This window comes from Schistosoma haematobium, chromosome ZW, assembly GCF_000699445.3.
Source record: "Schistosoma haematobium chromosome ZW, whole genome shotgun sequence".
NCBI lineage: Eukaryota > Metazoa > Platyhelminthes > Trematoda > Strigeidida > Schistosomatidae > Schistosoma > Schistosoma haematobium.
This window is the reverse complement of record NC_067195.1, coordinates 34,198,150-34,218,706: the sequence shown is the minus strand read 5'-3', so window position 1 is coordinate 34,218,706 and position 20,557 is coordinate 34,198,150. Positions and strand designations below refer to the sequence as shown.

The 20,557-nt window shown below is 34.7% G+C and overlaps 1 protein-coding gene across 2 annotated transcripts; it reads right to left on the bottom strand.

Moving 5' to 3' along the window:
* Positions 1–1,676: 1,676 nt before the first annotated feature.
* Positions 1,677–20,081, bottom strand: XYLT2_1 (Xylosyltransferase 2). 2 transcript variants are annotated; one of them, XM_051211139.1, is made up of 11 exons: positions 19,771–20,081; positions 19,538–19,730; positions 18,715–19,050; positions 17,739–17,893; positions 14,811–15,019; positions 14,326–14,406; positions 13,003–13,219; positions 8,816–9,131; positions 7,399–7,566; positions 6,461–6,744; positions 1,677–2,711 (listed from the first exon to the last, which is right to left on the bottom strand). In XM_051211139.1, the coding sequence occupies exons 1-11, from the start codon at positions 19,888–19,890 to the stop codon at positions 2,082–2,084; spliced, it is 2,709 nt and encodes a 902-aa protein (XP_051071177.1). In that variant the 5' UTR covers positions 19,891–20,081; the 3' UTR covers positions 1,677–2,081. The 2 variants fall into 2 exon arrangements, with proteins under 2 accessions (XP_051071177.1, XP_051071176.1); XM_051211138.1 differs by having other exon boundaries at positions 7,399–14,406; positions 14,811–19,481.
* Positions 20,082–20,557: the final 476 nt, after the last annotated feature.

Below are 20,557 nucleotides of genomic sequence, written 5' to 3'. Positions count from 1 at the left end.
TATTTATCGATTCAGTAAAAAATTGTATACATGTATATTCAAATTTTAGGTATAAAGAATAGACTGGGTTAAATTACTGCAATTTCTTTTGGAAAGTGGTTTTAATCACACGTCAATAAAACCTAGAAAAATCATTTTTTCGTATTCTGGAATTCCTTGTAAGTACTCACTCGGGATTCTTATCACATTTGAACAAAAACACAAATCCATTATCGCTTAATGAGAAATACTTTTATAAACTAATAGTGTGAAATAAACCGCTATATTTACAGTAAGTTTAATATCTACGACCTCATTTCTAAATATGATTGAAGAAATATTAAGGTGGATGCCTACTGAACCACATATATTTCACTCTTACATGCATAAGTACGCCACTGCACCAAACTTGTTTAGTCAGTTTTTATGACAAACATAAATTGTAGCTACAGTGTACTATGTGACTGAAATATTTTTTAAAAGATTAAAAGGAATACATTTTCTCACCTGTGTAAGCTGAACAAATGAAAAAATAAATGGTCCTAGGACTGATAACTGGCAATTCGTCAGGTTTTATACGACCTTGACATAATGGTAGTAAATAATTCATTTGTATGTATATATGGTTAATTCGCTTCGGGCCAAATTTATTTTGCTGTTTATCTAGTCAGTAGTGATCAGATTTGATGTTATTCTTATTAGTGAAATAGCAAAAGCAGTGAAAAACCAAAAAGAGAAATAAGCGCTATTGTACACTGTTGTCATAGTGAACTTGATTACTGAGACAACCAATCAAATCTAAATGAAGTTATGCGTTAACCTGATTTGCTAAACGATGTAGATCGATATTTGGCGGAAATTTATTGCAAACGCTTAAAATGCAATACCTTTCGTCTTTGCACGATTTAGCTTATAAAAATTGTACTAAAAGAAAATAAACTTGGAATTATCATTAACAGGACAGCTCAAGAGATATTGGCATTTGCTTGATATAAAAATAACGTTCCTTATCTTGTACGGTCAACAGAATACATGGAAAAACAAAACGTCAGAAGACACGTATAACCACTAATAATATAATTGAGACGTATCTTACTAACAATTAACAGGTTTATATACAAGGACGTAGGGTACATCATCTAAAAGCTACCGAAAACCATAGGAACGGTTGGGTTCCAAAAGAAATTCGTTGTCTAAACAGTGAACTACAGACCCGTAATTTAAATGGCATGAAGCAATCGCTTATTTACAAAAGATTTTCGCAGCGTTTTGTTATTTTAAACGGAAGTGAAAACGCTGTTATGTTACTGAGTTAAGTGAAACAGATCACGGTAGGATTTTACGTGAAATAGCTTCTGAAGTGTTGAAAAGAGACGAGAAAAGGAAATAACGTATAAGAATCTATACCCTAGACATGTATCTATTGGGATTTATAAATTAACTTACATAATCACGTGAGTTATTAGTCTGACTAATAAAGGTATTGAACCATTCATCTGGCTTTCACTGGTAATTAGACAACGTGGGAAACTAAGTGGTCTATTGACCGAGTGATGAATACATTAACGGAGCTAATGAATGGATTATCAACAACGTAGGCAAAGACACAACAGGAACAAAAACACTCCTGAGGGAATTCAAGTACAAAATATGGCTGATTTACAGATAAGTGATCCCCATGGCAAAAATAATGATACCAACAAGAACCATAATATCTTATGCAGAAAACCTTCCTTAACAGATTTCTTATTCTATTTTATTTCAAATGATTTTTTTCTGAAGACGTAAATCCAAAGACTTATTATTCCCTGCTAAGTTTGGCGACAGGCCAGCAATTGTTTCTATTTTACAACTACTACAATGTTGTTAACTTCATCGCAGTTAATTAGATTATTAAACGTACTTTTACTGGAAGAGATGTAGCATCTACTATACCAGACTGGATATGATTTATTCATGGCGCCTTTTTGGGATACGTGGCATATTTCCATAGATAACAAAACAATATTTCTTTGAAAAATGTGAATATAATTAAAGCTAAACTGTGAATATTTACAAAGAGGGAAGCAGATCTGGTAAAAAAAATTGCAAATAAAAAGGAATTACAAATGAGAATATTTAAAAAAGGAACTCCACTGAACAGAAGTACAATTTCGACGAAAATCATTTAACAAACTGTTAAAAATGCGAAAGGTAATATTATTAGTATACAACGAATTCGATTTCCCTTTAGTCGACTGTTGGATTATACAAAAGTCAGTCACTTGAACAGAATTCCACGACTTTGAATCGAACAATTTCTCGTCTGCCAATAATTTATAAGGAAGTCTTAATGACTGGCTAAGCTTCAATGGGTCAGATAGAACGAATTTGGCACGACTAATCTGTCCACTTGAAGTTACGGCAATAATAGTCCATTCACCAGGAACAATATTAACATGTTTTTGTACACAATTCATTAAAATTGTGTTTTTAAATAGACTCGTAGTGATATATAGTTCTGGCATAGCCAATGACCGAAGAGTATGTTTATTTTGTATAAGTGGTAATTTGAGTTGTTTCAAACAAGGTATACCTAAAGGATTGATTAAAGTGAATACAACTGAAGTTTTGTATATTTTATGATCAGAATTTCCTTTCCATAATACTAAAATAGTTAAGGTTTCTTGTAACGTTAAAAAACGTGGATAATTACGAAATATTTGTTCTTTGACATCGAAATTTGAACTGATCTACAACATTAGAAAAAAAACTTTAAAATTATATAGTTCTACAAATATTAATCACGTGAGTTTAACAAAATAAGGCAGTTACATTTCTAACAGGTTATGGTATAATATTACCTTCTGGGAACAAACCTTTAACAGACATTCTATATGATTCATGATCTTTGACCTAGTAAATACATCTAAATTAGTTTACATACTGAACACTACGATAATTTATAACCCTTTAAAACCAGATAGGAATTAACACGAGTTTTGAAAACACGGCTAATTATATTGATACACTGAGCCAATCAAGAACAGGACAAATAATCAGTGACTGGCCAAGGAATGATATTCATTTCCAAGGGATGAGACGTACACTATTAATCGTTTAATTGTTTAAGGGATATGCGTTCACGCCTGTAAACTGGTGTGAATTCTGTAATTATTATTTCCAGAATATATATATATATATATATATATATATATATATATATATATATATATATATATATATCGATTTGGTGTAGTCAACAAACCTCCTTTCCCATTCTCAGTTTTTCACCCGAGTAGCTGGTTGGGCTTATGTATAGGAAGATTGCGTATCAGTATCAACTCACGGACACAACACATCACAACATATATTTTGATAACTACACTAAAATTTAAGTACAGAAAGATCTCAATTAGTCGTAGTAAATTATCCTCAATAGTACATAGATCCTAGTGATTTGAAACAACCATGCTTTAAAATTAAGACCATAATCTTGAATGTGGTTCACAAGTTTGTTCGTTGGATGTATTCACCAGTAAAATATGATTCACTAGTTTAGTAAAGAAAATAAAATTTTCTTCGCTGATTTATCTTTTAAAGCAATTAGTCCCTTTTATAAATTTCGATAGGACAATGAGAAGATGGACTTTCATGCAAATAGTTCCCTTTATGAATTTAAATAAAGCAAGAACAAATATTGATGCAGAATAGTATGAATTCATAATATTTCGAGGTTTCTCGTAAGCTGCTTACAACCAAATATGTAATAGAATTTTACATGGAAATAAGAAATAGTGTGAAACAATTGACATAAATGAATGTAAATAACTGGAATGACAAAGGTTTACAATAATAACTATATATATATATATATATATATATATATATATATGCAAGAACAGGTCAAAGGTCATTAGGTGTCATAATCAAAGCAACATTAAGGGTGGATAGTGTAATAGTTGAGTGGAGTTCAGAGACAGATAAGATAAATTGTGTGATAATTTTAGAGGTAATAAAGGATTCATGGAATTAAAAACTGATAAGATAGGTTACGTAATAATTAAATAAAATTTGAAGAGTTAAGATAATTTAAGAGGATAAGGTGGTGGAAATGTGTGAATAAAAAGTTGGTTTAAGAATTAGGTAATGGGGGAGGAATATAACACAAAATCAATATTTTAAAATGAATAAATGAATAAAATAACCACATTAACAAGACAAACAAAAGAAAGGTTGGATTACCAGGGTAATAATAGGTTTATTAATGTCTCTTTTTGAATGCATAAGTCCGGTTTAAGTTTTTTATCGCGATTGCTTCAGCGAAACGGAGAGCAGTCGTACTTCTTTGTTGATAATTTTAAAGACGGTCGGTCGTATGCCCGGTGTCAAGTAGATGCGGGGCTACTGCACTGTTGAGAGTCCCAGTCCCTCGCAGCCTCAGGTTTTTTGGAACATGCTCAGAAATGAGAATATGCACTCTTCTTTCAGTTCTTCTAATGTATGTGCTTTGGCACGTACATGTGAATTGGTAAATGCAGTTGGAGCTACTGAGAAAAGGGGGCTTGTCGATTTTAGTTTGTTTGAAAGCTTACTGACTGACACATTAATAGCTAATCGTTATCCACTAAAGTTTATTAATAGGTGCAAAAGTCAGTTAATGTCAAGACCTCTTGTTTATTTAGTTCCAAAGAAAAAAGTTTATATCAATCTACCATATAGAGGTGAATCCAACAGCATAGTTTTAAGACAGAGATTGAAAGCAGCCATCGAGAATATCTATTATGCTGCTCAGTTGGTTGTGATTGAAAAGTCTAAGCCCGTGATTCCTAATAGACTCAAACAATGCACTAATGATTGCGTCACATCCCACTGTATTTACCAATTTACATGTTTGTGTGGACACATATACATAGGGAGGAGTAATCGAACAATGCGATCAAGGGTCAATGAACATGTGCCTGGATGGCTTCAAAATCAATGTGTCAAATGATCCGATCAATGTGGGAGGTAGAAAACTAGGTTCATCGATAGCGAAACATATAATTGAAACGGGGCACAAAATTGACATTAATACAGCTTTTAGAACGTTGTATAGAAATTGTCAAGGGCGAATTCTTAAGTTTATTGAAGCCTTGGCTATTCGTAAATGTAAACCCCCCTTATGTGTACAAAAACAATTTGTCGTAACCTTGAATTTACCTTGGCAATCCTTAAGTCATTCTATGGCCTAGGATAATGCGACAATTTCTTACTCTTTCTCTCCCCTTTGTTATTTTACTTGAGCTTTCATTTAATTGACCTTTATTAATTTTCATATAAAAATGTCCTGACAAGTATATGTGCGACCAGATTGTTCGAAATGTATAGCGCAAATACATCACATTTTTCAGATAGACTCCATCTCATTGTTTTATCGGAATTCTCTTTTTTCCTATGCAATGACATTATGAGTCATTTTAATTAGCAACTTAGCTTGGAGCTGTCAGATAAATTTAACTAGTACCTCAGTTGACATTGAACAAATCATTATTTAAGGCATTTGTATCAAATTGAAATACTTGGGTTTCTTAAATGATAGAGCAGTAAGAATATAAAGTCTATTTGAACTTCGACATAGTATAGAGCCGACAATGTGCATAAATTTATTTCGTTTGTAATTTTCTGAAATCTAACGGAAGGTATGCTTGATTATTATTTACGAAAAAGACAATTCATTCGTGATGAAACTAATACCAAAACAGATACAATCAATATTTCTTAATAATTATTAGAGGTTTGATTCATTTAAAGATAATTATCGTCAGACTGTTGCCAGTTGGATAACTATTGAATAGTTTATTTGTTCAAGGCTGGAAGTGAGACAGATATCCATTGGTGTTATTAGGCGGTAATTCTTCTGTAATGAGAAATTGATTAAAGTTAGAATATATAGATCACCGAATCTTGACTCAGTGTTGTTTTCGAAATACAACCTGCATATTCTAGGTAGGTGATGTTAGGAAACGTAAAATCAATCACACTGTGAGCATTAATATCCTTAAATGTTTTTGAATAATAATATCTTTGTAAACAATTAAATCAAAGGGTTCGCTGGTGTAAAGAAATATCACAAGAAACAGGATTAAAAATCACTCGATAGCGATCTACATAAGAGAACTCAACTTAGATTCGATACTTGCTCTTTAGTATAAATAGTACTTTCATAAGGATAAAAACAATTTTTATTAGTAACGTAATTGTTCTCAGGTTATTTATAAGTAAAATGTATTGTTTTACAAATAATTAGTAGTAACGATCTTTTAAAATCACAGTCTAAGAACACTATACATAGATGGGAAAAAATTACTAAACCATATTTAACTTAAAGCAAAATTGTCTGTCTTCTCCTCTTTGAATATAAAATTATCATTCTATTTATTATTATGTGAATGCAATGATTTTCGCTGCATAATTTGTTTGACAAAGAATATACAATATGAATTAAAACTGAACAACTTACTTCTAGAAACCCAATATCACCGGGTAATAAGTTACTAATGGTATCTACAGTAGTGAAACTAAGTGATGGTGGATGTACCAGGAATTCTACGATAAAGTGGTTTCTATCGTTAATAGTACTCAAATTTGTAAATTCTGTCAGCCGAATTTGTATTACTAATGGAGGTACAATGTTCCTTTTATTAACCCATGTATTCAATAGCTCATTCGACGGAATATGATAGAATTCTTCCCAACCTGTTGCATTGAACAACGCAAAACTATTTAAAAGCGATGACTTTGCATCTATAGACAAATCAATAAAATTGAGTAAGTGAATGGATCAGAGAAAATAATAAATAAGAAAATACAATTGAGAAGTATAACAAACGCCCACATTTAGAGTGGGTGGTTATCATTAAAAAAACAATCATATTTTAAAAAAGTAAGCGTAAATTATGGACGGCTACTTTTTTCAGTATTGGGATTGCCCAGAAATGTGAGTGTTGTTATGTTGTAATTTACAAATCACTCATTTCTGTTAGGTGACATTTATCACTATTAGAAAAATGCATTTAGTGAACAGGAGAAATAAATTAAATTAGGTTCTAAAGGATTACTGTAAACCATAATTGTAGTTAAGTCAATAGTGAGGACACAAAGTTGTCAAATATACCATAAAACAACCATGTTTTATTGCTAATTTAGTACTCTAAAAATAAATAAATGTCCAAAAAAGGTATTGCATCGTGAAATCTCAGAGTGAATGAATGTATTTTCACAAACAGCATGTAAAAAAGAGGTAGGAACTTTTTACAATGTTATTGATCTATACGTCAATACACTATGCCTAGCCTTCGTAATTCATCATAAATACAGCTAACATCCTGCATATTAAGAAAACTATGCTTGTTGAAATCGTCAAATCATTGAAAATCAGATAAACACACCTCAACTTACACAACAAATCAGGATTGTAGTTAGAATTTCGTAAAAATTGATACATTAGTTTCTTTGATAAACACTTCAAAGCTAAATACAGTGTTTGTCGATGTGGATTCTCTATTAATGAATCCTCCTCTTTTGAGTAGATATTTTCCAAATAATAGTTATCGTTACGCAGGTTAACTGAAACAAAAGAAAAAAATTGGACTGATAAATGAAGAATCAGCATTGCTATACTGGACGAACTCAAAAGGGTCATATCTTGTCGTAAGTACACAGTAAGGTGGGTTATTTATTTATTTGAACACATAAATATTGGTACAAGGGGGGACCAAATATATATGCACCACACAAAACAATGGGAAAAGAAAAAAGAAGGTAAGGAGCGTATAAGAGAAAAGAAGAACAATAGAGACCACAGATTAGTGTAAGGTAGTGTAGTAATAATAATGGGGGAAACGGAAAGGTACAACCAGAAGAATTCTTTCAGTTAAGGAAGATACAACCACTTTTTATAAAGAAAGTAAAAGAAGGTTACAGCAGGATCGCCACTGGCTTCTATTCTAAGCCATATCTGATAATGTCTCTATCCAATGTGTTGGACCATCTCTCGGACCCCAGCCCTTTGCAGCTTTCTTTCACACCAGACACCATGTTATACACTAACCACCTCGTAAGGTGAGTGGCGCAAGTGCGGGGAGGTGAACTATTCACTTATCTAAAGTGATCCCACCACGTTTCTGCATGGACCAGTTCGACAAATTACATTGACGGAGTTGTGTTTATTATTATGTCTCCCGCTCTGGTTAGCCGGTTGATAGAGCACTTAAAAGGATGCATTAACAACCAAAATCGGATCTCAGGACACAATAAATATACTACGCAAATTCTGCAGCTTGTTTTACAGATTGAATGGATTTAACTATAGTCTGGGTAAAAAGTAGACTGAACACAGCTGTTAGATTGCTATCCCAACTTCCAGTTAAAATGGAGCGAGGAACTTTACATGAATTTTTTCTACAATTTTGTATTAAGGTACATAAGGTGAAATACAGGCTAACATTTTAAATGATATTTGAAGCTTATCTATACGTCAAACACGATCGAGACATTGCTAGCGTAAAATAGTTACTGATAATTAGAAAAACAGTCAACAAAATATAGTCCACAAAAACTGAGGACAACTTTTATGAGATTTATGTCTAATGCATATAATATTTGGAAAAGAGAGGATAATTTCAATGGGTATTTCTGATTTCTAGCCAAAAACTATAAATTTCACTGAACTAATAGAATTATTTCTCCCTAAATTAATCAAATCTATCCAAATGCAGTTACATCAAAACCCATATACGTTTATATTTGAATAATTTAACTCATCACTATGATATCAAAATAATTTGGACGAAAAATGAATCTTGAACTAGACTACCTGCTCCATCGGAACGCTCTAACAATTTATATACAACAAAATTTATTATCCCCAGATCAATAGTTGAGTCAAATTTGCGAGCAAAAAATAATGGCTGTAATCCGTAATCTGGCTTTAAACACTTCCCGGTTAATTCACATAAAAGTTCTGCATCTTTTGGTCCGTTCAATGCAAGTGGAGAACAACCACACCAATCAACCACACTGCCATATTTACAGCCACAACCTTGTGGTCTTTTCCAATTGATAAACCGTAGATAATGATTGATGACTGAGGTGCAAAAGTGAGTGTTTTGCGCAACAGTATGAAAAAAGCTCTGTAAGTAAAAAGATATAAATAGATATATTAAAAAAAAACCCACGGTTTTTGGTCTAAAATGAATCGGCTTGATATCGTAGTGGATGGCTGTTTAAAACAAAGCATGATTGGATAGGATGACCTTGCAGCATTTCAGATAATCTTGGTGGTGTTTTGTTCTCTGAGCTGGATGGTTTGGTCCATCCAGCTCAGAGAACAAAACACCACCAAAATCATCCACCTGAGCTACAAATCTTCTCCACCATCTCAATTTCAGATAATCGTCTGATGAAACAACACATTGAAGCAAAACTAACAGAAAATGAATCACATAAATCTTAAGAAGACGAAGAATTAGTGGGACCAGCACGAAAAATTACCTTAGATTGTTTTGTATCACTATTAGCCTTTCTAAAATCCATTCAGCTTTATTCATTACACTTCCATCAGTAAAATGACTTAATTGCTGTGGTAAGAAACCTCCTGAATTAGTTATGGAATTAACTTTTTATGTTAGATAGTTCTCTCAAGATGTAGATTCATCTTACTAGGGAGCTGAACCTTTCCATTTGATTTTGGCATTAAGTGACGAATCGTACTTCACACTGGGACATTTCAAAGGGTTCTTTCGTCACTTTACCACCCACAATCAAGTGGAAAAGCTGAACATTTCGTCCACACCTTTAGATAAGCGCTGCAAAAATCAGAAGATAGAAACTGGTAGAAAGTTTACAAAGTTTCTTATCTGCATGCCACACTAGGCCTAATGACACGGCGCCCGAGAAATTGTCTTCAGCGGAAGCCTTCATCGGTAGAAAACTAAAAACAACTCACTATCTTATGATGCTTTCCCAGAATCCCAAGTTTACACACTAGTGTTTCTCCGTGACTACCTGCCTAACCATAACTGAACAGAAGAGTATATAGCCAGAATCCAAATAATGGTACTGTACAAAGTAGTTGTGGGTAAGGGTCGATGGACTAAACACTTTACTCACCTGTGCATAGGAAATATTTCCGGGCCGCCCGCAAACAATAAAGTACCTCTGAATATCTTTCTAGATACTTTCAGTCAGTGAAACCTTTGTATTAATTATTCTAGTGTGACTTTTCACCCATTGATAAGGATATTCATTTGTTTCAACTTTGTGTGGTATTCGTTCAGTGAAACAATTTCCTTCACTAGTAGTTAGCACATGTAATGTATATATAAATGGGAGAGTTTAAATAGTTAATCTTTGGAATTATTTATTTATTTATTTATTAGCTTTATTTTGTTGTGACTTTAAGACCGGCTTATTATCACGTGACTTGTTAGCCAATTGAAATAAGACTTATGTAATCCTAGCACTGCCTAACTAATTACTTATCGACCAGCATGAGCAACCTAGCGTCCTCATTGGTCCTTTGTTCGCCTAGCCCTGTCAGTTGAGTCCAGAATGCCAATAACAGCTCCCACTATGCGAATCATTTATTTCAGACATAATCGCTTTATATACAAGCCAAACGGACCATATCACACAATAAAATAGGAAATAATATTTGTTAAGATCAAGCCAAAAAGTGGCTGTGAACGTGGGAGACTGTAATCAATAAACTGAACGGTAAATCGTATAATAATAGTCTATAAGTCAAAATGAAGCTTACAATAAGAGGAATAGCGATATACACAATCTAGTTACTGAACAGTTATACAATAGGAATATATGTAATATTAGTCTATTAATAGTTCTCAGAAGTTACCCGTAATTTAATCTTCACTAGGATATAACATATCAATCGTATATTTTTGGTACAATATAAAATTCTCAGCACAAAATATTTCAACACGTTTCTGTTTCTTGGTCGATCTTGACGATAAATGTTGAGTGGTCGCCAGTTAGAAGTTAACAGTCAAGTAAATCGACATCTAAATAATGTACATTCTTTTCGCTGCATATTGCCAGCAACCACGATATCTCCGATTGGGTCTTTGTAACTTGTACAACGAAAGGTTGTACACTTTTCAGAAACGCACATAGGTTTGCATTTTGGAATAGACGGGGCTGGAGAAGAATAGAAGCTTAGGTATCCTGGTACCAATGTGTAGTTGGAATTTATCATTGTTATCACAAGTCATAAAAGAAAGTTGTCATTTTTTAAAGAAAAAATGAAATAACATCGTCTAACAATTAACGCATGTTTACGAATGTTAGCGACGGTTGAAGACAAGTGGCAGGAAGTCACTGATCTAGGTTTTTTGTTAGTCGGCAGTTGTCATCAAGGGGAATCATCGATCTTGAGGGAACCACCTAATATCAAGCCAAGTGAATCGCTATGCTAAGTCACTTAGAATGAGAACAATACTGAGACCCAGTCGATAGAATTAGACAAGAATTAGATGACATTACATCAGTTACGACAAGTGATCAGGATAATATGGAGGGTGGAAAGATGTATGAGGGGACATCGGAACAAAGACAGAATAAGAAAATATTCAAAGTTATACAAGACCACTTTATTTATTTGCTGTACGTAAAAACTGGAACAAATGGCCACCAAAAATGGTATGTGCTATACAAATAGCATTCAGGTTAGTTAGAACATTACTGAAATCTGAATTTACCAAAAATATTAATCTAATTAATAAACATCGTTCATAAGAATTAAAATGATGCTCAACAAAATGCTGGATGCCTAATTTTGTTTTGCTATTTGAGCTAGTAGTGAAATCTCACTGCGTCGCAAATGAACTTTATGTTTGTTGTGATGATGAAACTGTAGAAAGGAAATCAATTCACCCGGAGACAAAAAGAATATTTGAATTTATGAATCGATTTAAGCTAGACCACCGTTGAAAACCTGGAAACACTGGACAGCCGCTTCGTCCTAGTACGGTCATCCAGTGTTTCCAGGTTTTCAATAATGGTCTATCTTAAATCGACTCACGAATCCAACTACCAAAAAATTACTACAATCCCCACAAACCCCCATTCTAATAAAAAGAATAAACAAGTGCACGTACATACTGATAATCGATTTGCATTTATTGTATGATTCGTTTGTTACAATCAACATTGAGCATGATACAAATGTATGTTAGACCAAGCTGCTACACCAAATCAGCAAAACGAGGTAAAATAGACAAGATGGATAATAATTGAGTATTACTAATATTTGACGAGGATAAATATTAAAAATATATCAGAAGGGGTTTTGTGGAGATTGTAGTAATTTCAATAGTTGATATCATGAGTTAATTGAAGCTAGACCACCATGGAAAACCTGGAAGCACTGGATAGCGGTTTCGTCCTATTATGGGACCCCTCAGCAGTGCGCATCCACGACCCCGCCTCACGGGATTCGGACCCAGGACCTATCAGTCTCGCACCAGGCGCTTAACCAACTAGACCACTGAGCCGGCACCCAACGGTGTTAATGTCTAACTTCAACTAGTCCACGGAATTGAGCGACACATCTACCATTGTCATCAGTGAGTTACTACCTCACAAGTGACCCGGTTGAACTCCACTGGTCACTGCTTCTCACTAGAACTCCAGGATATATCTCTTGAAGCCAGTCTAGCAATCAATGGTTTTATGGATTGATGACACGTTTTAGTTTAGCCGCCCCTGGCATTTTCCCAACCCACTTCTACTCCCTCCAGTAGTGGAAATGGGGGTAAGTGGTGGTTAGGTATACGTCTCGGTCACTCCAATCTATGAAGATTCACAATTTAGGACTAAAAATATTTGTTATCCGACCTCCCAAACGAAAATGAACGTTTCGGAATCTAAACGCTCGACCTACTGGTTTACAATTGAATCATCAACACCATTTGGGGGACATGTTAACATTACGAAAAATACTAAGTATAAAACTTACACTATCTTTGTATAAAATATACTTACCTCAACTGGTAGCAAACTATAGCGGAAGTATTCCTTGATATCGCGTAATAAATTAGCATCACTGTAAATAACATAGTCCACAAATATTTTAGGCAGTATCATCCAGTCAGAACCACCGTCTAAAATAATTCCAGATGGGACCGATCGTTCACCTAGGTGCCATACATATGAGTCACATTCGAGGAATAACTGACCAAAACCTTGATTTCTTAAGAAACTAGAATGATAACAGATGAAAATTAGGAAAGCCTTTACGGCATTAACTGGGCCAAATACGAATTTCATGCTGAAACTGTCAAACAGTGTTTTATAACATGTAACACCGATTAAATTGTTGCTTAAAACGGAATTTCTAAGGAACGAATAGTATCAGTGGGAGATAATCCTTTACTGTAAGTTGACAGAATATGTTTAGTAGAACTGTATGCAAACGTAAGCTGTTGCTTGTCAAATAGTTTTATTTTAAATGTAAACAAGCAAATTAGAAACAAAAGGTTAACCTGTCAACCAAAAAATGAACATTTGTGTCCGCCGTAAGACCAGTTTTATTTTAGTTATCAGAAATTTAATCTCACTCAAACGGATGAAATACTAGAACGTTTCAACAACTGATTTCAAATATTCATAATTAGTGGGGACCGTTGTTTGCTGAATGGTGTAACTTTATGATCAAGTCACACAAATGGGAAATAACCAACGCTATAATGTGTAGCGCTATGTGAAGACAAAACAGGAACTTAATTCATTTAAGATACAGACCACAAACATCCTAATACTGAAATGAATCGATTCCATTGATATGTGCAAAGTTAAGGAAAACTGTACCAGTTATTGTATCAACTTTGTTGTCTTAACTCTTAATTTATGAATGCTTATAAGTACTTTGCCATTCCTAAGGGTTTCTATGGTTAAAATTACTACATTTCTCCTATATGAGCACTTCAGAATGGTGAAGGTATATTTCGAACAAGAAATGTTTGTAGCACCGTTTTGAGATTCAAGTAATGACAGATATCCATTGACCAGTGATAATAATCTGATTATAGAAGAGTGAAGTGATAATGCTTAGTGCTTAATGGTTGAAGATAGTTTGTAGGAGAACTAGTATAAAGTCTACAACGAACTTCTATAATTGTTAATACGCTTATATGATGTTCTCATCAACAACTGAAAAGCACTAGTCATTAATAAACTATACATGTAACAATGCTGTATTCTCCATCCATGAAAGGTGATTTTGAAGTCTTAATCACATGAGATATTGCATATCGAAACGGTCATTAGATTATTCTAAATTTACAAGTGTATCAGATGATAAATTACCTTTGCCCAGTATGACTGAATGAGCGTAGAAAAATTTTATCCCGATTGTGACTCAAATAGGTAACCAGTTCATGATTAGGTCTGTGTATTTAAAAAAACAATAAAATTAAAAAAAAAGCAAATTATTCAGATATCCACTGAATGATCGGTTTCACCATTACGAAAATAATCGTAAAATATATCCACATAAAGTGTAATCTGCTAGAATTATAACACAAAGAAGGATGGTGGGGAGTATAATAAAACAACAATAAACAAACTGCTGATTCTAGTGTTCTTCATACCTAGTACTGTTTTAAGATAATCAAAATAAAGGGCAGTTGTTTCAATCAACAAATTGGAGTGATAACATAATAATGCTGAGATCTCTCTACTGTATCCAAATATATAGTATTAAATAAAATGATTATTACCAGTATACTAATTTTATCAGTTACATAAGTACTAACTCATGAGTATTTTAACGATGAAACAAAAAATATCACCTGATAGGCAAATCGCTTTCACTCAAGTTGATCACAAAGTCCCATTCCCAATCACTCATATTAAAGGATAAATCTTTTAATGATGACAAGAACATATCAAGTAGACTTTGTCCACCCCATATTGGCGAAAACCGAGTAGATGTTAGGTAGACATTTGACGGGTAATTTCCAATAAAAGATTTAACCATTGTGTACAGATAACCACATCGCTAAAATAGAGGATGGTTTTAGATAGTAATGTGAAACGAATATTCAAAGTACATTTTAAATGAAGGTTATAAATAATTAATGTCAAAAACTTAAGAGGTATAGATAAATATCAGAAGGGGTTTTCGTGGATATTATGGTAATTTCAATAGTTGATATCATAAGTCAATTGAAGCTGGACCACCGTCCAATGCTTCCAGGTTTTCCATCGTGGTCTAGCTTCAATTAACTCATGATTTCAACTATTGACATATAGATAACTCCCAATAAGGTGTAATAAGGAATATAATTTACCTTCAAAGCACACATTGAAGAACAGTTTAACGGCACTCCAGCTACCTTTCATTTGCCTACTTTCACCATGAAACCTGAATGGGATGTCAACATAAGCTTCACAACTCTTAATGAAGTAGAAAAAGCAATAGTTAATCTAAAATGACAAAGAGCAGCATGCTCTGATCGATTGACCTCGGAGATCTTTAAAGATGGTAGTTCAGTTTCAGCTGTTTGATTGACCGAGATCTTACTTGGAGTCTGGGAACTGAATGGTTTTAATTACTGATCACTCCAGTTCATAAGAAAGAATAAAACTACTTTTGTGATGACCGTATAGGGATAGGTTTGACTAATACAGTGTTTAGAATATTAGCGTTAATAATAATCAAACACCTGACTAGGGTTCGTGAGGAGAAAACCAGGCTGGTTCTAGGACTAGACGTGGATTTACCCACTGAATATTTGCCCTTTGCCAGATTTTGGACACAGACATATCTACCGACCTTAAATCATAGTCGCATCTCTTGACCTTAAGGCAACCCTTGATGTTGTGGACCGATAAACTTTATAGCAGTCCTTAAACGAAAGGTGTAACGAATAAGTACATTAACCTTGTACAGACTCTCCATTGGACAGTTACTAGTTGAGACAGAGCTTATGATGAACTGTCATCGGAATAGATAATTTTAAGTAGTGCTCATCGGAGCTGTCCGCTTTCCCATTTTTATTTATCTTTGCCCCAAGCATTCTTTCAGAGACAACACATTCATTACCTGACTTTTGGGGAATCAAACAACCAGATTCTTTTGTTGACTTATAGCTTGCAGATGACGGTGAAATATGGGCAAGATATCCATTTGGCAACTAAAAAACGAATGTACCGAGCAGCTATTGGCTCTGTTCTACTTTATTTCTGTAAAATTTGGCCGCTAAAATTAGAGGATATTCGTAGGTCACTAGTATTCGATCGTAGGTGTGTTCGAAGAATCGCTCGTGTTTCGGGACCATTTAGTTAGCGCTTCTGAGGACGGACGCATAATGCTAGGTAAGTGTGGCACATAGATTTATGAGGTAGTGAACCTTTACCCAATGAGATGGTTAGGTCATGTATTACGCAAGCACACCCGCCGACCACGTCGACGCGCCATGATGGCTGGTGTGTAGTAGGTTGGAAAAAAGCTGAAAATTTTCAAAGACGTGGCGTCACTCCACGAAGACAATCACTGTTGAGCTGAGTCATGTAGATAGATTCAGACTACTTGTCTAACGTCCGCGTGATTATTGACGCCAATGGTTGTAGACCTTGGATGACATTACTCAAAATCGCCCGCAATGGCGCAGGTGCATTTACTTTTACTTTTCCCTTAGATCCTAAATTCTTCAAACAACTTTTGTCGTCACTAATTCATATTTTCCTTTTTGAATCATATCTTCTATGTCCAATCTTTCGACTAACATCACTGTTACTACCTCTACTACTGTGGGATTAGCTCTGACAGTTTCATCTCGCTGTTCTAATCGGGTATGCCAACCTGAACCGATGTACAAATGTGCAAGATTATACATTGCGTATAACTGACTGACTTTAGAGCATGCACTTAGAAAACTACTCTGAAATCGGTATAAAAACCCTATGATAAATACAACAAGCAGTAACAGCCAAAACTTTAGGATCCTTAATTATGATTTCGCTTTGTCTTTAAGCGTATATATTTAGTTCGCTTCTATTCAGTTAGACAAATATTTACGATTCATTTTAAAGAAGTACATGTCACTGACAAGTGGACTGAGTCATGTTGGTAGGTGTAGACTACCTGGTTGGGGACCGCGAGATGATAGCAACCGACGGTTAGAGACCCTGAATGACATGGCTCAAAATCGTTTGCAATGGCGCAGGTGCATCCACTCTCTGTGCTCTCCCAAATTCTAATCTTCTGAATTCTTCATGTCTCTTTTTTCCTCTTTCCAAATTTATTTCACTGGATTATACTCTTTAAATAACATCTCCAAACCCTAATAGTTCCGATTATTGCTTTTACTCTTATTACCTCTACCACTACGGGATTTGAGTCGACAACTGCATCTCTGTGCTAATGTGGTGTGGCAACTCCAACTGATGTACGTACGTACGAAGTTCTACGTTGTTACTGACTGACTGAGTACATGTCAGCTTGATACGATACCCTAGTATTAGATCTTGATTGGAGAATGAGAGACCTACAACCTAATTTACTTCAATTACCTATGAAATTTTGGTGTTTTTACTTTGTGTCAATATTCTGTATATAAGCATGCTATCTCATTATATATACCTGGTAAGTGGTCATGTTTTGATTTCAAATCACTTGAGCGCTTGAGAAGGAACACCAATACAGAACAAGCACAAGTTAATATTACAAACCCATAAAGACGGAAAAAAATGCCTTTCAAACAGTAATTACTAACCGCATCCACATGAATGTAATAATAATGTCGAGTGTTGTATATTAGCTCGAACATTCGACGGATATGGGGCCAACTCCTTCCATTCCAGACAAGTAGATAGACTATCCTTACTGGTTTCGAAGATACTAGGTCGATAAGACCAGACTTAAGAGAAACTGAAAATAGAGATATTAAATGGCACTACAATACTCGATAGCATTCTTAAGAACTTACATTACAATGCAATGTCGAAGTACAGTAATGGAAATTAATATCACAAATCCCGCTTGGTGAATGGTGGGTCTTAAATTGGCGAACGAAGAAAAATGAAATTCTGTTTAAATCTGCGTTCATGGTACCTAACTTGGCTAAACTCCACCTTTAGCCCTTCTAGGGTTACTGTCGGTCTCAATCCCATGGACACTGGTTTCTACCTCTTAAATTAAGCAGACGTGATGAGTGATGAGACCAATTATGACTAGAATATTATCATGATAGGTAATGTTGGTCAAATCTAGATTAATTTGATGAAACTCATCAGCCAAGATCAAGTACACGAACCTTTCGGTCATATGTTTTTGTAAGCTAATGACGCTACCAGAATGCCCAAACTAAAGCAGATAGAGCGATGTTCGAATACGTAATCCGGTGTGAAAGTCCAGTAATGATGAACACTGGAATATGTGGGGCAAAAACCCGGGAAAAACCTTAAAATTATTTTGAAACTAAGAAATAAGTTTATCTGTGTTCGAAAGGAAAACTAAAAAATTCATTGGCTTTTGTTCGTGCCATTATTTTTACAACTAACTTCTTTAAATATACAATGTCAATACATATTTTTCGATCCATCCTAATCTCACTGTCTGGATATTGAGTGACTGAATAATGAAGATAACAAAATAAACTTGTGTAAAAGAGCATATATCATACAGCAAATTATTTATCAAATACACACAAATACGCCATACCAGAAAATAACAAAATTACTAAAACTTACGAGGAACAGGATGCCAAGGAGGACTTGCCTTTGTCGCATAAACCCGGACCGGGACTGGGTCAGGACAAAGCGGATCATTATTAGGACCGAAACCGTGTCCTTCAAGAGTGCAAGTGATGCTGCATTGAGAAAGAGGGATGCTTCTTGATTCATTCGGTAGCTGCATCATACACCAGCACGTATGACTAGGACCTAACCATGAATACGCTATGCCCAGAGAACGACAGATGCTCAGACAATCATTATCATCTTTGTATTCACTCGACTTAACGAAGTTAAGTTCACTGTGACGGATGAGGAAGCAGCCGACGAAAGACGGTTGTTCGCTAAGGTTACCTGAATATTAAGAAAAAATATTGCGAAACACAAAAGTCTAAACGGCATCTAAGCTGATATTTGGTGGAGAGGGAGTAAAACGGTATATATAGCATAGAAGACATATCTTGAAAAAGTTAATATTAGAAGTCAATATCACAAGGGTACTGCGCTTGCTGATAATTGTTAAACACTAAAATAAGCCCAGTGGCAGTACCCTGGCCCTCACACAAATCGAATGATCTATGTGCCTTCTTGCACTCATCCTTCTGTTTAAATAAATAAATATGTCTATCTCTATCTCCATGAAATTGAATCACTTGCCTTCGTAAAATGAGTGATTAAGCGGACGAATCTTAAACTGCAGAAAACCTTTGTGAATTACTTAAGACAATGATATATTTTACCATTGGCTGGACACAACCAACAATTAGATACCAAGTAATAGGGAACTAAGTAAAGAAAAAAGTTAAAGAGAAAACGAATATTTAATATGATTAAGCTTTACCTTGAACATGGCAAAAGCTGCTAGAAAAGCTTTCGTATGTAACAGGAGAACAACCTACACCAATAAATATTTGCTTGCAGCTTTCTGAATTTGTGCGGTTGTAAGCACTCCAAACGTATTTATTACTGCGAAGACACTTTGTTATTTTATTTAGGCTACCATTTTTGTTTGTACGACTTGAAATTTCGACGGTCTTAAGAGAAAACGATTAAGAATATACAAGTGTAACTTACAGACAAGAACGGACTTTTGAAAACATATACATACAGCTGAATATAAAGCTGTATAACCACGAAAATACAAGTAAATACGTAACAAACAACCATACGTTGTCTGGATACAGCTGATATCATTATAAGTTAGGTAAGATGCCATCTTAAATGTGTAGTAACGGATACATTTCAAAATACCGCGGTGGGCTACAAATGGATCAAATGGTTTTGGATGAAATAGAAAAAGCTTGTGCTTAACGGGCTTCCGTATCTAGTGGCAGTGGATCACCAATACCTACAGGTAGGAATTCAGGTATATTATCGATGAATGAGGAAAAATTAAATAGGCAAATCATAGTAAGCTACTGTCTTCAGTCTTTAAGAATCAGTTTCAGTTTGGAAAGGACAGGAAGCTTGATGGACTGTGTTAGTCCTGGCAATGATGTTCTCTTAGTTGGTTCAACTTCCTTTTGAAAGAGTCAATGGATGGGTCCTCAACCACATGCTGAATTAATGAATACTACGCGTTGATGATTCGATGGGAAAGTCAATAGTCAACTGACAGGTAATTTGTCTCGGGCTTGTTAACATTTTTGGAGCGTCCTCGTAGATTCTCTGTTTCCGAAGACAATAAAAATGAGGGCATGTCGGGTGCAGACTTATCACCAAGCAATTCGAAAACTGTAATCAAGTCGCCTCTAGTTCTTCAATATGACAATGAATAGGTTTAGCTTGGCCAGTCTAGCATCATACGAGAGCTTCTCTATTCCGGGAATCACCTTAGTTGCAGTTCTCTGAACCTTTTCCA